We start from the raw sequence: 20,498 nt of genomic DNA, 5'->3' as shown, positions 1-20,498 counted from the left end.
TCCCCATTGTGCCTGGGCGTGGGGGGAGGCACCTCTAACAATGTCTTTAATGGAGCACAAGCATATTTTTATACTCGATTTCTGCGCCATGACAAATTTGCTGTGGATTGATTTGAGCTATGCACTCTCTTGGTTGATCACCACATTCTCAGGCCTATTATATGAAAATCTAGGAAGCCCAGGCATTGTTAAACAGTAGCCCTTGACTCCAATGTGGTAAGTGGTTATGGGAAGGAAAAAATAATAGGAGCCTGTCAACGGGGTTACAATGAGATGTTTGAGCCGGTCATTCACTTTCTGGTCACATATTTTAATTAGCACTTCATCAGTCATGGGGGCCTGATAGAGACGGTGCATTAACCCACTTCAACTAATTCTTCAAAGATTTATTTTGCATACAATTAATGTCAGTCTCTTGTCTAAACCATGACATTTGGGGATGGCGAGACATCTATTCATGGCATCGGCTCGGAAGGCCCTCCCATGAATTGTAAAGGGATAATGAGTCATGGCGTGCATGTACATTTTTACAGAGTGTGTAAGCATAGTGGCAGATACAGGGCCGTATTAATGCCTCACTGGGCCCCTGGGCCCCAACATTCAAGTGCCCCCACCCAAAAATAAAAAATATATATTTAGATAAATGATGATGAAATGTTCAATAACTTGGCCTTTATCCCTCAGAAACAATTTAGAGAATGGAATAAGCATATATCACGATTCATTTGGGCAAAAAGAGACCAAGAGTTCAATTTTGTACACTTCAGCTGCCGGGGAAGATGGGGGGCATGGGCCTCCCTTCTTTAAAGGATTATAACTTATTAGCCCAGTTGAGTCCTCTTGTATAGGTTGTAAAGGTTCTAATCTAAGAGAGCCACCAATTATTATAAATTTATTTATTGATGCTTTTGCACTAGGTAGTGCAAAAGGTCTTATAAGCAAGTTGTACCATGGCATAACATCGCTGAATACTGACACCACAGACTATGTGAGACAACGATGGGAAAGGGAACTGGACATTGAAATAACTGAGAATGTGTGGCTGAATGCGATGGGAAACACATCATCCGCCACCAGCTCCCTTTCCTGGAGAGACTTCTGCTGGAAAAACCTGATCCGCTTTTTCATCACTCCAAAGCAGAAATCTAAACAAACTGGAACTCAGCTATGTTGCTGGAGGGAATGTGGGGACATTGTGGTTGATCATGCTCATGTTTTCTGATCTTGCCCCTCTATTCAGACTTTCTGGAAGGAAGTAGTGTAAATCCTTTCAAAAACCCTGGGTTTTGGCATCAGTACAACATTCACATCCCTATATCTTACAGGACATATCCCTGACAGGCTAAGTAAAGATGATACTTACCTCCTAAAGATCTTGTTGGCAGAAAGAAAAAAGACTATAACAAAATACTGGCTCCAGAAAAACTGCCCTACTGCTGGCCTCTTTGTTCATCTTGTTAATACCTACATATTACATATTTTAGAACAAATGACTTATTCCATACGGCTCCAAAAAGTATGTTTCATATGTGACATTTTATTATAAATGAGACAATTTTGTTTTGAATTTACTGTACATCCCATGATCTCATGTTTGTGTACTATTTGTATTTTTCTCATTTTCATGTTATTTCTTTGTTTTGTCCTCTATGTTCAATGTGAAAAATGTTCATAAATAAAAAAGTAAAAAAAAAAGGGTTGGCCTTTGTTCTATAACTCCATACAGAGCCATGCTGTAGGCCAAACTATTCAATCAAGTGCTTTTAAATAAAGACAAACTTATAATTCACCGATGCACAACTGCCCAGCAGTGACCGTGTTTCGTAGGGTCCTCCCACTTACCGTCCTCCGGCTTCTCCGTTTCTGCCTCGTTTTCTGAAGTGCGACCTGATTGCTGACAATCACGTCAACAGCAGGGAGCCAGTCGCGTGTCAACTCGCGCTGGAGCTGGCCTCATTGTGGTCCTTCAGTCTGTCGCACTGTGAGCAGGCGCAGCTGCAGAGGGCAACTTAACATAAGATGAGATCTAACAACAGGTTTCTCTTGTGCCCTGGGCCCCTGGGCCCTTCAGAGATCTTTGGCCCCTGGGCATTTGCTCTGTCAACCATATATGGTTGACCTGTACATTTGTAAATTGTAAATTTACTTTGGGTAGCTAACTACAAATGTTTGAAGAGACTCTCAGACAGGCATCTAGAACTTGATTTGGAGCCCTGAGTTTGGCATATTTACGTTATATATATATATATATTTATTTTATATTACATATATATATATTATGTGTTTTGCTTATATAGTTAGCAAATTATGCTAGTAACTATTATGAAACAACAGTCATTTCTTAATTGCAAAGAGAATTTGCGTGGAGTTATCAGTCTGTGTATAATAACCAGCTTCCCTTTTGTTCTCTGCCAGCCCCTCTCATTATCCAGACCCCCCCCCCCCCCCCCCTCTCCTCGTCCTCATTAGCGGCAGGATGAACAACCCGTTCCGCACATCCGCAACCTCGGACCCCCGCCAGCGCAACCCGCCCCCCCCCTCATTGGCCATCCTCTCCCCCCAGAGGCTGGCAGGGCTGGGAGCTGTGCGGTGGTCCCACTCGACGAGCCCCCCCGCCCCGGACCAGACCAGGGAACCAGGGCACAGCGAGAGGCAGCTCCGGCCCCCCAGAGATAAGGGAGTCTGCGGTCTCCGTTGGGTCTCCGTTCTTCAGATCACCACGTCCAGTGGGTCCCGAGTCGTACCCGGGGCCGCGGTGACTATGGACAGGCCGTGTGGCGAGGGGGCCAGGCGCCACAGTGCGGTGGCGGCAGCAGCGACCATGCGGAGAGGGAGCTACGACGACTCCGCGGTGGCCCTCGGACCGGTGAGTACAGAAGCGACCCGCTGGCCTGACGCGGGGCAGAATCACTCAGGACAAAGACAGTGGCTCTCTGATATGCACGTCTTTTTGTATTATTCCAACTTAAACTTATTCACATTGTCATAAAGAGAAAAAATATTCATTTGCATATGTCACATACAATTAAAAATCTGTAATATTAAGTAAAACGTTAATTGTAGGGTTAGTAGATCAAGGTAATATGGCCAATGCGTCAAATGTCCAACTGTAGATGATATAAATTCATCTCCTTTGAAGTAAGCCTCATTCTACCTGCCTGGTGAATTTAAACAAACAGCAGCTTTCCATCCTCTGACTCAACCAGTTATTCACCAAAGAGTTCCCATTAGAGGTCTCTGGGAGCAGTCCCCCCCCCACCAAACACTACTGTGGCCTGGCTGCACACGTCTGACCTAGACCACACCCCGTTAGGGAGGACGTGGTGATCACCAGCCATGACCACTTTTGTGCGGAGGGAGAGATAGGGGGCGACAGATAACAAAAGCATTGGCTCTATTCTTGTGGTGGGCCCACATGAATGACATAACAGCGTGAGAAAGTACTAACGATGGCATGCAGTTGTACTGATCCAAATTAGGGCTGATTGAGTCTGACTGGGTCTTTTCAGACTGGTACGGGGTGGTGTCACTTCTGTCAAGTCTCACAGATTCCAGGAAAAACAAATTTATTACATTTAAATATTAGTTAATTTATTAAACTTTTACTTAACCACAGAAAGGGTTTTTAAAGGGGGCCCAGAACAAGGTAGGCCGCACCACTCGTTAGTCAGTCTTCTGCTCAGCTGGAATCTTCCAGAGAGGAGTGCACCATGCAGGGCCACCTGGGGCAGAGAGATTTCCACGTTTGTTTTTACAGTTTCCAACAGTTTTCATAATTATCTGCTTTTCCATGCCCTCTAGCTATGATTGCTTCCTCTATTGGAAATTAATTGAAGAGAATAATTTATATTTTTGCCCACAACCTTCTCCAGTTATTCAGTAAAAAAAAGGTTTTGCGTGCATCATAGATAGCTAATTAAGCATTTTAAAAAGGAGCGCCAATTAAATTAACTCAATGGTGGCTGTTATTCTATGAAGTGCTCGTCTGCATTAATAAATGATGTAGTGTGTTAATGTCTTTCATGAATCCTACAGCACCTTCGAACCCTGGCTCACAGACGACGCTCAGCACCGGCGCTGGCCTTTGAGAGGGCCCTGGGGATGCCCTGGTCTCCCATCAGGTCTGTCCTGGCTTCTGACCAGTATCGGTCCATGTCTGCCTTCCTATTGGTGCATTTGTGTAACGGTCATGTGTTGCAGCCAACGGTTTGCTTGGCTCTCATGATATACAATTTAGATCCTCCTACTAAATGACTTTGTTGTTTTTGTTTCCATGCTCTGTAATACTATCACCAGCATACAGGGGGCAGCACATTGAAGTTGAAATCTGCAAAGTCTTATAAGATAACTGGATTCACTCGCTTTGATTTATTGATTGCTGTCGGGATGTAAAGGGAATTTCAACAAATCAATATTTTTTTCATATTTGACTAAATGAAATAAATTCTGTACCGTAGCTTTAAACATGAAGCTATTGACTCCATTAAAACGATCTGAACCAGAACGGTTCTCAAGAGTAGAACGCCCCCATCCACGTGTATAAAACAGAACAGCTAGCAACGATTTCCGTCTGACATTTGTTTCACCCTGGGCTGTCTAATGTTGATTGTTTTTGGGTCACCGATAGCATACTGCAGTGTGTGGTTTGCCGAGCCCCCTCAAGTCCACTGTAGAGTGGAATCTGTAAAGTCCCCAGACCTCCTGCGGACTGTAGAGTCTCAGAGGGGGATTTTACAGCATGTCGGATTCAACACACCTGACACCAAATCCCCCAAACAGATGGCTGATAACTCTCTTGAACAGCTGTTTGGAGTACTTTACTAAATGATGAGTTTGGTACAGTAATGTCCATTATTCTCATTAGAGTAACTAGTCGGCTTCAGGATCTATATTTAAACTTGAGTATACAATAGTATACAAGTATAGTATACAATAAAATAAAAACATTGATAAAAATGTATTTAATGGTTAAGCTTAAAGGGTTAATGCTAATTTTGCTGTCTAGTTTTTTAATGTAAATGGATAAAAACATCAAATGTAAGAATAAGCATGTCATTGGAACTTTATTTCTTTGGTTTTGGTTTAGAGCTACAGATGAATGTAGTCAAACAAGAAACCAAGAATCACATGCTCAAAGGAAATGCAGAACAAGCAACATAAACAGAACTTCCCCAACTTTCCACTCCTCATTTGAATGTAGTGTTACTTCATTTGTTATTCTTTCAATCCGACAGTGTTGTTGCAAACTGAGATTGACACAGGTACCAATAAATAGTTCCAGGTATGGAATATGGACCATCATGAAACTCCTACTGTGTACATTTGCAGAAACGCTCTAACGATGTAGAGTGACGTACACATATGTACGACATTGTACGACTATTATGCATGACATTTAGCTTTTAGGTTGTCGAGCTCAGTGTCAGACAGACCCTCAGACGACAGAGTAGGAGAGGCCAGACCAAGGGAAATGTCACAGCCCGTCCCACTCTAACACTCCCACCCCCGGCACCCCCCCCCCCCCCGCCCCCATTGTAATTTTTCTCTTTTTAGTGTGTGTGTGTGTGTGTGTGTGTGTGTGTGTGTGTGTGAAAGAGACCACAAGAGAGAGAGAGCGCAAGCCCAGTTTGGTGTGTGTGTATGTGAACCAATTACGCATATCCTGTTTTTTTTTTACCATTTTGAGTATGTCAAGAGGTGATCAAAATATGATATATCCAATATCTACAATACACACACACAGGGCCTTTCCCCAAAACTGCAGGTTTCCTAAAACAGAAGAATGAGTGTGAATGAATTAGTTATGCCATCGCACAGCAGATTGGAACAACATTCTCTTTGGTTGATTATAGAAAAGTGGGAGCAGTAACTACTACTACTTTTGGGTGTGACACTCAACATGGAGCTTTATTAGTACTGGGGACTTGAAGGACATTTGGAGTAGGATCTGTATTAAGGTTATTTTGTTACAGTTACAAAGAGATGAGGCCGGTCTGTGTTATCACAAGGGGATAACACAATTGGATCACAAAATCCAAAGTGGCTTTACCATGCTTGGTTAACATCTTAAATCAGTTTAAATTGAACATCATCTCCATGATCTCCCGATGATCCCCAGATCATGATCATGCAAGAGTCCCTGGCAAGAGGGACTCTTGCCATTGTTGTTTGACCACAAGTGCAACTTGAAAGTTGCACTTGTGGTCAAACAACAATGGTTCAGACCAATCAGAGTCCTTCGAGGAACCACGTGGTCTACGTGATACGTTGATACGGTGATAGGCGGACGGTTCATCCAATCACCCGCCAAGTATGGATGCCCGACTTCCAGAGGGTGTGTAACAAACCGCGTCTGGTTGTTTAAACCTACACTATATCACTTTAATTCCACTTATTAGGTTTAATAACTCAAATTGCCCTGCAACATTCACACACCATAATTACTTCAGGTTAGTACAGGATTTTCATATCAGATAAAGTTCAACATGTCAGTGAAATACCAACGACCGTTATCGTTCCTCTTAAAAAGGAAATGAAAAAATAAAAAAGTTTTTGTCAATTGTCAAAAAGCAATTACATAAAACGATGGTAGCGGGTGGCTCTGATGGTTGTGTGAGGGAATCGAGTCGTCACCTTTACAGAAATAAAAGGGCAGCCAATCAGCTGCCCTTTTATTTCTGTTGCTGTTCAATGGATCGGAGGCATGAACCCGTATCACATGAAAAGGTAATCCTTGGGGAAGTTTGGACTGCTACAGCTTATGATGGGATTATGTACTGCATGAACGCACACACACACACACACACACACACACACAATCCCTCTATCACACTCACACAGACACACACACACACACACTATCTCTCTATCACACACACACACACACACACACACACACTATCTCTCTATCACACACACACACACACACACACACACACACACTCTATAACTGTGTCACACACACAAACCCAGATGACTGAGTCCCTGACTCCCCCCCTCCCAGGGAGGAGGCGTCCTGCTGGCCCAGCCTGGACCAGTGCCCCTTCGTCCTGGGGCTCAGCAGTGAGAACGGGGAGCTGCTGCTGGACCAGCTCGTCCAGGTTACCGAGGGCAACCAGACCAAGGAGAGACACCTCTTCCTCTTCAACGACGTACTTGTCTTCGCTAAGTTGAAGTGAGTGTGTGGATTTATAACAAACTGAAACACCACTTAGGTATAAAGTCGTACTTTTATGTACAGGCCTAAAGTCTGGATAACTAAATCTAAGAGTCCTGCAAACGTTGCTTTCCCCCCGCCCCCCCCCAACCATTTGTAGGAGTGATTAGTCACTCTTGCGGTTTCAAGGAACTTGACTTCAGGACATGAGAACTGAAAACAGTTGAAACCTCAGGGAGGGAAGATGTTGCAAAAACGTTTGAAAAAGGAAAGCACCAAAACATTTTTATCTTAGAAACCCCCACAGGAGAAGTTAAAGCCAAGGGTAGTAGTAGTTCACGACCTGTTCATCACTGTTAAGATAAGATTACTGTTAAGATAAGATTCATTACTGTTATGATCATTTGAAGACACAATACCAGCTCTAAATTACTTTAGTGCACATTATGACTTTGCACATCTTTGTGTTCTTCAACACACCTTTTTCAACTTAACAACATAGGGCCACACAGGAAGTCAGGTCAACCACGTGGGTCATCTCAGGGACTTTCTACTGAAAAACAAACGGGGGCTGTCCCATTATTCAGCAGTTGGGACAGCTGTCTATGAAGCTGTTTACAAACAGCAAAAGTCCATCCTGCTCTCTTTGTCTTCCATTAAGTCAGAGAGAGTATTCTGGTAATCCCCCATACACATCCACACATAGCATCTGTCCGCTACAACACAGCAGCTACTAGATGGAGGTTTCCTCTCCTTAAGTGTATTTTTAAAGTGATGGACGAAAAGATCTAAAACGTGAAATAACAATAACATATCAGAGGGATGTATCCACTCAACCTACGTCTACAATATCAAGTCAGGAAAATATGAACATATTTCTATATTATATATATATTGTAGCAGGCATGTGGCTGTGGGGTCTCCACGCCACCAAGTTGAACAGTAAACCACACAACACAGAGAATAGTTCCAAAGTCAGGTTTGTTTATTTACCGCGTATTTACAACCAGGGTGGGAAAAGGGTAATCCACCTCTGTTAGGGTACAATCCGTACTCTACGTAATCAGTCTCATTTAGTTTCCATCTATCTCTCTCTCGTCGGCGGTAAAGTACTTCCAGTGGCTCACACAGATGTTGTCTGTCGGATGCTAGCCCTAACCCTCCCGTGTGCTAGCGTGCTCTCCCCTCTAACCCCAAGCACCCCTGCTTAATGATCCTCAAGCTTGCATCGTTAAAGGGAGGAAGTCCATGTAAGGGTTGGGGGTGGAGCCAGCAGGCTGCCAGATATCTCCCTTTATTACACGGCTCATCTCAATGTTGTGGAACACTCTGTTCACTTGCATGGGCCTTCCTGACTTCCGGCGGTCAATTATTTTTCAATAATGACCATTGCTAAGCATATATTGACCACTGTCAGGGAAAGTGGATATTTTCACGTCTTTCGTATCACTCCGCAAGTAGTCCGGTAACTTATCAACCCCAGCGGATTCAGTTGCTAAGCGACGTCAACGTCTTTGGCGGACTATTTCTCTTCTGATCAACACTACTGATGGTAATTGCATAGTTTGGGAGAGGGCCTCTTTGAAAGGAGTTACGTCATTTCTCCCGTGGAAAATTCCACGTGGTAATTCCAACCAACCAGGGCAACGTTTTGATATGTTGAGGGGAGTGTCTTATGTCCTCATTCATTTGAGACCATATGCACAGAATAGCAGACGGAGGGAGTTACCCTGTAGCTCCCGCAAGTTTTTAAAGTCATGTGACATGTCACATAGGGAAGTTATCACCAGAATTTCTGACGTTTTGATCCCAGAATGCATTATGTTATGCGAGGCAACAAAACGCATGCTTGATCTGAAACTCGCCTGTTAATATCCACCTCGCTCAGCCAATAAACTCGTACACACACACACACACACACACACACACACACACACACACACACACACACACACACACACACACACACACACACACACACACACACACACACACACACAATGAAGGTTCACAACGCTGGTTCTGATGATATGTGTGAGGTCCGTGTCAATCCTCTCGACCTCGTCCATGATCAACAGACCGGCTTCTTCTTCTCCACAGTCAGGCCTCCCGGTCGTACCTCGCACCCTTAGGAGCAGGGGCTTATTTTACTTTCTATTGCAAGTATTGAGTGCAGAGCTACAGGGCTAACAACTGTTTTTCTTTTATCAAATACACCAACAAAGGCCAATTACGTCAAGCTGCCTCCTCTGATTTCCCTCCTGGCAGGGCGCCCGTCTAACAGGGCAGTCAGGTGGATTCGGTTTGTTTAGAGAAGTAGCTCCAACATGTTTTATGTTGCGAAGTTGAGTTGACAAAAGAAAATACCGCAAAAACGATCCCCTTTTGACCAATACTGAACCAGCATTCTCAGATTGAGTGTCAACACATCAATACAACTGTGCATGAATGGGTGAATGTCAGTCAACACTGTGAAGCGCTTTGGATATAAAAGCGCTATATAAATGAGGACCATTTAACACATCGTTCAACATCATATAAATGTAATCTATTGGAACACATTTGGTTTGACCATCAGGAGACGTGTGTAGGAGTGAGGAGGGGCCTCACGAGGGAATAAAGAGCGGTACAGTCTGAAGCCATCGCAAAATGATTCACCGCCGTGCCGTTCGCCTCAGCGTTGGCCGGTGAATCATTCCACAGTGTTGATGTGATCTCAGAGCGTGATCATCGATTGCTGCCACGGTGATGGACTACATAGCAAAAGATTACATTCAACCAGTAAGAGGAAGAGATGTGTCCCAAAGTTTTTTAATATTGGAGTGATTCGGTGTCCTGGGTTATGATCCATATCCAAAACGCTCCTGTGTGAAGGAGGCACGATGCACAGCACACGTATTTTACAGGAGATCCAAAATGTCAAGTCTGTGCTGGAGTAAAAACATAATAAACACAAAATAAAACCTTTTGACAGGGATCAACAGGGGGAAGAAATGACTGCAGCAGTTTGATTCTGGAGCACATTATTAACTATTGATTTACTAGGCACAGGGAGGGACGGGATTGGATTCTTAGAACTAATTATCTGATACTATACTGATCGATACTTATCGATAGAAATCATAATGAGTATTGCAGTGAATTCTGCCCAGGGCGCTGATGGCTCTCAGGTCTACATAGTATGAGGCTTAGTTGTAAAATAGCATTACGTAGAAGTCAATCTCCATGCAGAGTTAGCTTGCATTGGAGTGACACCCATGTGACCCATAGCTGTCCTCGTGAGACCATCCGGATCTTGCAAATATTTGAAAATGACCAATGAGTTTGAGTTCATGAGCAACAAGGGGGGCCGCTGATAAAACTAGAACGGCAGCTCTCAAGGAGTGAGCAGCTAGAGCAGCGAACCTGAGCTCCAATCTCTGGATGATCTCAGGAAACACACCGGTACATTTTAACTCCTCACAAATAGCTTTTTAAACATTATAAATACATAATAAATATATACAAGTTTTCACCTAACGTAAAAACGAGTTTAAGGAGGAAGATGGAAGACTTGTGTGAATTGGATTTAGTGGTTTTCCACTCACAGCCGCCCAGGCCGTGTGAAGCCTGGTTTGCCTGCAATAACTTTTTGTTGCATTCTCCCACGGGAACGTGTGTGTGTGTGTGTGAGCAGGTCAAGCGACAGCTACCGTCTGAAGCACAGGGTGAGGCTGGAAGACCTCTGGGTCTACAGCTTTGACGAGGATGACGATGACGAGGATGACGAAGAGGCCGGAGGGGATGTGGACCTCGGGGTCACTCTGGTGTTGGCGTGGGCGCCCACTTTCTGCATCGTCTCTTTCTGGTGAGCAACTCTCTCTCTCTCCTCTCTTTCTCCTCCCCCCCCTCTCTCTCTCCCTCTTTCCCCTCTCCCCTCTCTCTCTCTCTCCACTCTCTCCTCTCTTTCCCCTCTCTCTCCCTCTCCCCTCTCTCTCTCCCTCTTTCCCCTCTCTCCCTCTCCCCTCTCTCTCTCTCTCCCTCTCTCTCCTCTTTCCCCTCTCCCCCCCTCTCTCTATCAATCCCAGCCTATCTCTTCCCTGCCCTCTCATTGGTTAACATGTTAAAGCTAGGATAGGCAATTTACCTTGGAAGCATTTTTCATCTATTCATCCAGATGCAATAGCAATCTATTAATCTATTGCTCTGGCAAATAAAAAATAAGTAATCCGGTATCTGTGGCTGTCGCAGGCCTGTGATAAGCCTGCCAATCATGAATGATTGGACGGCCTACCTGTCTGTCTGTCTACCTGGCTGTCTGCACGCCTGGGCATTCAGTGCACATGCCCAGAGTAACCAACGCCAGCAGGCTGGTCTCTAGTTTCAGGGGAGACCCGAGGAGAGAGGTGGGAATGTTGTTGGATAGATACGTTGAGATCTAGCTTAATCTGGTTGGTTTCTCTAAATGGTTTACCCTAGCCTGAAACCAGTTTCACTGACATGCACTGTATAGAGAGAGAGAGAGAGAGAGAGAGAGAGAGAGAGAGAGAGAAGAGAGAGAGAGAGAGAGAGAGAGAGAGAGAGAGAGAGAGAGAGAGAGAGAGAGAGAGAGAGAGAGAGAGCACACAGCCATTGAGGTCTTGTTGTTGAACAGAGAAGTGGAAGATACTCTTTGAGGCATCACAAGACTGTTGAATGAAATAGGAAGTCTGGAATGGACAGTAAAAAAAACAAGTTCGTCCCGTTTTGTTAAAGCGAACACGTGTTCTTCTATCACCGTCTCTCTCTGTGTGGAGTAACCAAGGACTGTTTTACAATAGCAACAAATGTCCAATTTTAAACTCCCCCATTCTCGCAGGGTCCTGTGGATGTCGAACCAAAGAAATTGCGAATACTTTCCAGAATGACAATGAGTGACAATGAGTGACAATGCTTCAGCGACGGCTCCTTGTTAAGGGTCACATGGGGGAATCACACACTCCCACGTTTCCCTTCTGTTCTGTAACAGTAAGAACACAGAAGTGGGCCCACTGCCTTTATGCTAAAGGTCTTTCAATGTACCTATTCCCATAAAGGGTTAACGTCTTTAACCCCCGCCTCCATGTTTGTGCCATGTCATGTCACCCTGCTCCAAAAGCCCCCCCGAGTCAGATTTGACTTTTGGTTTGTTCTGGAACCTTTTCGTATGTTCTTTTGTTGTTGTCCTTTTGTTGCCATGTGTCATATTGAGCACTTTATTTAATTAGCTTTATAGTAAATCTGGAAAACAGATATCCTGCACTTGTAAACATGTTTGTGTGAGGAGGTTGGTTGTGCAGCACTCGCTGGTTGGATTGTGGACCAGTGTGTGTTGTGGGGGGACTAGTCCTCGGCAGCACTCGCTGGTTGGATAGTGGACTAGTGTGTGTTGTGGGGGGACTAGTCCTCGGCAGCACTCGCTGGTTGGATTGTGGACCAGTGTGTGTTGTGGGGGGACTAGTCCTCGGCAGCACTCGCTGGTTGGATAGTGGACCAGTGTGTATTGTGGGGGGACTAGTCCTCGGCAGCACTCGGAGGTGGCTGTGTGCTGTGGTTTCATGTTGTGAAGCGTGACAACTACAGGACAAACACTGAAACACTGAACTGAACTTAATCAACGTGATATTCAGTGGGAACAGCTCTAGGGGCATTCAGCATGGTGTGAGGTGGTTAAGGTTAAGCAGGCTTAGGCTGGATAAAAATGTAGAATATCAGTTTGAGTGTGCGTGTGTGTGTTTGTGTTTGTGTTCGTGGAGTGGAGTGGGAGACACAGTATTTGACAAAGGTCAACTGAAGACACTCTCACCTCTGAGGTCTCAGTGGGTGAAACATTTAAACGTGTCACCACGTCACGCTGGTGTTTCCGTGGCGATGGAACACTTTCTTCTGCCGACTACGCACCAGGCTCGCTACAGCATCGGCAAGAGGAAGTGGAAGCGTCGGCTGTCATGGCAGGGCGGGTTTCGAACCTTGTTGGGCAGCCATGACGCTTGTCGCAGCTTCCGTCAAGAGTTTTGAAAAGCCCCCCCCCCCCGAGGGCGCCTCAGAGACAGATCAGTCAGTCAGTCGGGAGTCGGTTTGCTCTCTCTCCGTGTCTCTCTCTTTCTCCGTCTCGGGGTCTCTCTCTCGTTCTGGTTCTGGGTCTCTCCCTGGATTAACTCGTCCCACATCAAACCCCTGATGCTGTTGCTCTCTCCTGCAGCTCGCCGGGAGTGAAGGAGCGCTGGCTGGACACCCTGCTCAGGTACGGCCGTCTGTCTGACCGGGGGTATGGACCCAGTGTCTGTCAGAACCACGTGGAGACGCTTCACGGAGATGTTGTTTAGAAGCTGTACAACGCCAACGTTCGGCAGACAACGCATTTCCACCTGATTTAAGAATAATAATGTTGTATGTTTTCATTACAACTAGGTTCAATATAGAATGTTTTATAACTCATTATTTTATATAAGTTGTACTATTTGCGAGTACTTTGTACTTTTTACATTTTTTCCCCCAAAAATAGGATTCTATCATAGCCCAAAAGCAGTCGGGGTAGTAATATTACCAACTAAGTTAACGTAAAGATTTTATACACAGACACCTGCAAGTAGCAAATGGAAAATCTGCTCGGATTCATACCATCGTGTGACGAACGTAAAAACAAGCATGGGAATCCATTTCATTTTGTCTCCAATTGCAGGAAGATTATTGAGGCCAGAGCCACGTCTGGCGTTACCGCGCCAACACCACACGCACTCATGAAGGTGTTGAGTGGAAGCGTCGCGGTGAGTCTCCTGCCAGAGGGTCGATGCGTCTCTCCATCAGTTAACAGGAAGCAGGGAGTCACACAACAGCATCACTGGCTCAATCTTTCTCTCTGCTTTGTTTTTTTTGCAGAATAAAACTCTAACAGGAGTGGGCATGGAACCTTTTATTGAGTTTCAATCTGAAGTAAGTTCAACAAAACAACACAACAACACTGGCTGAGCTTTGTTTTGGCTGAACTCTCACCTGCACATGCATCTAGACTGCAAAACACCCACCGGAAAAAACTCTTCTGGGTGGTTTTGGTCAGGGTGGTTGCAGAGGCTCAGTTGAAGCTAGCAGGTGTGGAGGAAGGGGGCTGTGAAGGGTTGGGCTTTCCCTCCAGCTGTATTCCTTTTGCATTCACCTCCTTCATGGCCATGGCCATGAAGTTACTGTGTGTGTGTGTGTGTGTGTGTGTGTGTGCCAACACACTTTCCTGTCACATGTTCATCACCATGACATCCCCTTATTCAGTTTCCCTGTTTCTGTTTCCAGGCTGACCTCAAACAACCCGCCCCGGGCAAGCCTCCCGCCATCCAGGAAGACAGATTAACCCAGCCAATCGGTGAGCTTGAAATGCTGCCTGCCGATATGAATGACACTATCCCACCGTCTTTCATTTAAAAAGCCAGAGCGCAATGGTATTGAGGAAGTCGATACTTCCTCTCGCTGCTAGCCACAGGAAGTCTGAAAAGATAACTCTCTGCTACTGATAAAGGACACGAGGTGTGCTGTTTTCCTCATTCCTCGTTCACTCACTCACTCATTTCCACTCTCTACAGGCTTCTAATCTCTGATCTCTCACTCCTCACCTCTTTACCCTCGCACTCTTGCCGTTGACTTGCAACATTCACTCACTGGAGCCTTTTGCAGCCACGCACACACACACACACACAGTGGGTGTGTGCGTGGTTTCCGAATGTTGTGTGAACGCAGAGATACAAATCAGACAGAAGGACCGATATAGACATAGATCTCCCACCACACACACACAAAGAAACAATGAATTACTGTACTTATCAAACCATTTATATTCCTTTCAGAAAATGCTGGCAAATGGAACATTGTCCGCAGGGTGATAAAGACCTTGACCAGACAGGAGCTGGACTCTGGGGCCCAGCTGTTTGGACAGCCCCTGGGCAAGATCTGCCCAGACACCTGCTCTCTTCCCAAGCCACTCACCGTAAGTCAGATGTCATGACACACACACACACACACATGCTCCGTTTCAAAGCCGACAGGGCGAAGCAGAGTGGTCATTGGCTGCATCAAAGTCTGCATCGATGACTCCTAAAATGCTCTTGAGCAATGTACACATAAACAGAAACACACACACACACACACACACACAGCCACCATGTTGTCTCTGCGCCTGTCCTACGCAGTAAAAAAAAAGGATCAAGATCATCTGCATGCCATGAAACACACACACACACACGCACGCACACACGCACGCACGCACGCACGCACACGCACACACACACGCACGCACACTCTGACGTGCGTCCCTTGGTCTCCTCCAGGACATGCTGGTGCTGCTGAGGAGGAAGGGTCCGGCCACAGAGGGGGTGTTCCGCAGACCGGGCAACAGCCGGGTGACCAGGGAGCTCCGGGAGCAGCTGGACGCTGGCCAGGAGGTGGACCTGGACGGGCTGTCCGTGGTGCTGCTGGTGGCGCTGCTCAAGGTACGTGGACCCACCTCTGGGCTCCGTTTCTCCTCGGTTAAAGGGGACATATCACACCACCACGGTGTGAGTGTGTTTAGCCGTTACAAGCCCTTTTGAAAATGTGCCGCTTGTGACATCACAGGTAGGCTTGTCCACATTTTCAAAACGGCTTGTAGCGGCTAATCACGCTCACAGCTGGTGGTGTAATATGTCCCCTTTAACATCTGTTTGCACCGTACTGCTGCAAGGCGTTGCCTGTGCAGCAGGGAAAGCCTCAGCATTTCCTGTATTCAATATCCACACCGTCAGGTCTTATAAATGGTTTAGCGCTGTGATTGCTTTCACGGCAGCAACACCGTCGGTAACAGTCGTAGTTTTGTAACTACGAATGCGTTACATAGAACGTGGGCTTGCTAAATCCGCTGGTTTGACCTGTTCCTTTTCCCACCAACGCAGTGTTTTCTGAAGGAGCTGCCGGGAAGCCTGCTGGTGTCTGACCTGTACGTCCCCTGGGTCAAGGCTCTGGACGCGGAGGAGGGCCAACAGAGGTCTTCGCAAATCAAGAGGTACACACTAAAGGGCGCTGTTGGGCAATCCACTCTAATCCATCTGAATGATTGATGGAGAGGAACGCGCTGCGATGCCTTGGGCCTCTCAAATGCTGGGCTTGAAGGCTGGCTGAATGTTTGTGTGAATGGGCGCAAAAGTGTGCAATGTGAAAAAAAGTCGCATTGACTGACATTGATTTCCACACCGCACACTTCTGCTTTTGAACCGTCCTCCGTCTAAATACAGGCATGAAATTTGGAGCCAAACTGGAGCTCATCTTCTGCCCCCCCCACCGCCCCTCCCTCCCTCCCCCCCTCCCCCCTCCAGGGTCCTGGGCCAGCTCCCTGTGCACAACCGGCTGCTCCTGCAGCAGCTGCTCAGCGTTCTCCGCCACGTCCTGGAGCACTCCGACACCAACAAGATGGACGCCCGCAACCTGGCCGTGTGCACCGCGCCCACGCTGCTGCAGCTCAACGCCACCCCTCTGGAGGAGCAGAAAGAGAAGCTAGAGAAGGTAAAGAATGAAAAGGATAACAGATTCACTGTCTGGGTATGACTGCGCTCGGTCCGCGGGGTCGCCCCCCTCCGCTCTGAGTTCTGTGGGCGGAGCGCAGACGGAAACCTCAAAGTGGTTTCGCAATCACAAGGTCTGACACGTGTTACATATTGCGTCTGCATTCTGCGAAATAAGGACGGAACATCTTCTAGCTCTTGGTATTTTGTTGTTGTGTTGACTTGTGTCCCAATTGTTGTTGTTGTTTTTTTTGTTGGCATTTTAGATCCTCCTATGCTAGACGCTAACCCTCTCGTTGTGCCCTGCAGGTGACGGAGCTCACGCAGTACCTCATTGAGCACAGCTGCGAGCTGCTGGGAGAGAATGTTCTCCACCTTCTGGGGGACACCGAAGAGGACAACTCTGGTGCGTTGACGAGACATCACCACACACTCTAGTCGCCGTTAACCCCCACCCGTTTTGATAGAAATGAATCAAACGGGCCGTGTAACAACAACAGAATCTCAATCCTGACTGGGCCTCCTCCCTCGTCCTTCCACAGACGCCCTGAGCTCTCAGCTGCACGACTCTGCATACGACAGCACCGACCCGGAGGCGGAAGCCGACCCGGCCGAGGGCGCGGCCTCCGCGGCCAGTTCGTCCCGATCGCTGCCTTGCTCCACCACCAGCACCGCCAGCGCTGCTTCCAGCCTTCCTTCCTGCTCATCCTTCGCCAAGCCCACCTTCAACCGCCGCTGCTCCGAGCCCACCCTTAAAGCCCTCTGCCCCGCCGGGGAGGCGACCCCCCGGGCCGGTCTGAGCGGCCTGGCGAGGAGCCAGGACGACTGCTCCCTGGAGAGCAGGGGGGGCTACGAGCAGCAGCCACTGAAGAAGCAGATCTCCGACGAGTCAGTCTCTCTCCGGACGCCCGCTGACCCGGCAGCCCCCGCCCTCGTGGACGGCGTCGCCCCCTTGTGGAAAGCCTTGCACTCCTCCACCGGCTCTCTCGAGAGCGCCGCCTCAAACCAATCGGAGGGCTCGGTTTTCAGCAATTCCCCGCCAGCGTCCCCCACGTCCCAGCACAAGTGGTCTTTAATCCGCCAGCCCCGGTGGGGTGCGACACCGAGGACGGACGGCGGCCCGGTCCCGGACTCGGAGGGGAAGCGCCGGACTCAGTCCATGAAGCTGGGCGGGAAGCACTCCGGGAAGACGCTGAAGAAAGCGGCCGGCTTCTCCTTCCGCAAGGGCAGCCTGAAGGCCGCCCGCGAGGCTCCCGGGGACCCGGCCTTAACCTGCGGGACGCTCCCTGAGGACTCCCAGGCCGGGCCCCTGCGCCGGCCACGCCCCCTGTCGGCTATCGAGGTCTTCCCGCTGCCCTGCCGGCCCCCGTCTTATGAGCAGGCGGTGCAGAGCAGCGGCCCGCCCTCCGCTCGGCACCGCCCCCCGCTGACGGTGCAGGACGCCCAGAGGGAGCAGGCGTGGAGGGCGCCGCGCCGCCCAGCCTCCATGAGCGACGACTTCCTCTCCAGCTGTCCGGTCAACCGGTACGCGGACTGCTTCCCCTCGGCCCCGGCGGCGGGGGAGGTCCGGGACGCGGCGGGGGAGCACCGGCGGCCCTTCCGCCAGAGGGCCGCGTCGGAGTCGGCGTACCGGGCCCGCCTGGTGGCGGCGGCGCAGAGCTGCAGCCAGCCCGCCTTCGAAGAGTATTCCTACGCCAAGGAGTCCTACATTTGAGGTCCCGTTTTGTGGTCTGTTTTCTTCTCCCGTTGCCCCTTTATCAACTTCCTCTTTCATGTGCAACCGTTTTAAAGGTTGGACGCTCGCTGTAGTACGATTTAGAGTACAATTACAATTTAAGAGAAAGAAAGGTGATTGGAGGTTGATAGTCTGTCACTGAAAAGCTATGTAAATAAACACAACTTTGTTTCATTTTAAATTGTTTTTTCTTAAATGTTAAATGTTCACTTTCACTTCTCTGTTATGCTATTTGTTGTTATTTTTCATGTCGTATATCTAGGAGATTCTGAGAACTGTGCGTAGTTCAATCATTCAATCTCTTTTGAATACATTTTGTGTTATCTTAACTTCACATCGTTCTCACTTTCACTACATTAAAGCACCTTTATAACAGAATACAGAATACAGTGTTTCATTCTTTTTGGAGTTATCCAGGGATGCAAATTCAGTTTGGCAGGCGGTGGGGACCAACTGAAACAAATATTGTAATAGGACACACTATACTTAAGCTACTACATGGTCATTTTACAAGTCAATTTTAGGCCATGGTGTCTGTGGTTTTCACTTTTGCCGCTTTTCCACCGACAGTACCAGCTCAACTCGCCACGACTTAGTGCGGCATGACTTGGTTTGGTTCCAGGCACGTCGCGTTTCCATCTAAAAAATTACCTATTCAACCTCTCCAACGTGGGCGGGTCGTCATTAGGTTTTAATCCCGGGGGATGGGATTCCCGGCCAGTCAGTTGCCAGCAGCCTGTTTACGTCATACAAAAATACCTGCTCAGCTCGCTTGGAACGTCGATGGAGGTGCAATGGAAACGCAAAAAAAGGCGGGCCAAGTCGAGACGAGGCGAGTTGAGCTGGTACTGTCGGTGGAAAAGGGGCATTTGACATCAATACCGTTATCAGCAGTTCACCGCATGCCCCTGTGCAACTCTTGAATGTTTGGGTTATGAGCAAAGTGATTCATTTAGGATCAAACTTTGGATTTTGTGTTACTTAGACCCACCGGTTGCGATGCACTGGCTAGACGTGTTGTTCAGTTGATAGTCTTGTTTGATATCCATCCATACAAGTGGGAACTGAGCACTTTATTTTTTATTCAGAAGTGAATGTTAAGGTTGTGTTCCATTTAAAAATCCCCCTATCCTACACTTAACCTTGCAACTTATTGAAATATTGCTATGCACGCTGTCAGGATCTTGGCTCATATATTGTGTTTGGCAAAACAAAGATACAGCTTTAGGAGCTGCTAAACTCTCGTGCAACAGGGCCGAGAGAACAGTTTGTTCTAGCATAGGCTCGGTTTACCAGGAGGAAGCAGATACTCATTTTTTCTCTGAATGCCGTTTCTTAAAAACCTCTTCCTTCCTCCTTCTTCTTATGAATGTTGCAGAAAGACATAGTTTCTCTTTTTTTATATTTTACTGCAGCTTGTTAGATCAAATAAAAATGACAACTTGCCAAGGATAAGGGTCTGTTGCGTAACAACATCTGACATTCAACAGTATTGAGAAGGGATTGCCACGGTATGGCCTGGTTGAATAGACCATAGTCCTTAATATTTAATGAAAGTTTGCATGTAAACAACACACAATGTGTGTGTCATCATGGCAACATCATATGGAAGCAAATCTGTACCATAATTCAAATTAAAGTGGATTAACATTAATGCTTTTTCATTTTCAGAATATAGCTGCATTTTTTGACATAAATAAAATTAATAATGAATCATCCAAACTGCATTTTCATTTTCTTCTTCAATATTGCTCATTTTGTAACTTAATTAAAATGAAAAAGAAAAGGACATTTAAGATTTAATTTTCAGAAGATCCCCCAACAAATAGTTAGTTAAAATTCAATTTCAAATGTGAGATTTGAAAATTGAAATGCATTAGCAGAAAGGTATTTTCATTTCAAGGTCCTTGCTGCATTATTTGACTCATAAATAAAATTAATAATAGATCATCCAAACTGTATTTTCATTTTCTTCTTCAAGCCTGCTCATTTTATGGCACAACTAAAAACAAAACAAAAAGTACATTTGTTTTTCATTTATATGTGCGCACCTCATAGGCTACAATACCACCACTGCACAAAGATAGACGCT

The 20,498-nt window shown here is 46.8% G+C and overlaps 1 protein-coding gene across 1 annotated transcript; it reads left to right on the top strand.

Annotated features, from left to right (window-relative positions):
* Positions 1 to 2,821: 2,821 nt before the first annotated feature.
* Positions 2,822 to 18,766, top strand: tagapb (T cell activation RhoGTPase activating protein b; the record flags this gene model as incomplete). The annotated part of the gene is made up of 14 exons (XM_084484325.1): positions 2,822 to 2,866; positions 4,036 to 4,121; positions 7,004 to 7,174; positions 10,833 to 11,003; positions 13,356 to 13,397; positions 13,836 to 13,920; positions 14,033 to 14,086; positions 14,438 to 14,507; positions 14,986 to 15,125; positions 15,466 to 15,627; positions 16,066 to 16,175; positions 16,486 to 16,672; positions 16,981 to 17,077; positions 17,214 to 18,766. 14 exons carry the CDS (start codon positions 2,822 to 2,824, stop codon positions 18,383 to 18,385), a joined length of 2,592 nt encoding a protein of 863 aa, XP_084340451.1. The 3' UTR covers positions 18,386 to 18,766.
* Between the last annotated feature and the right edge of the window lie 1,732 nt (positions 18,767 to 20,498).

This window comes from Micromesistius poutassou (assembly GCF_964030765.1).
Source record: "Micromesistius poutassou genome assembly, chromosome: 19".
NCBI classification, from domain to species: Eukaryota; Metazoa; Chordata; class Actinopteri; order Gadiformes; family Gadidae; genus Micromesistius; species Micromesistius poutassou.
The sequence above is the reverse complement of the archived record's forward strand: the minus strand, read 5'-3'. Positions and strand labels throughout refer to the sequence as shown.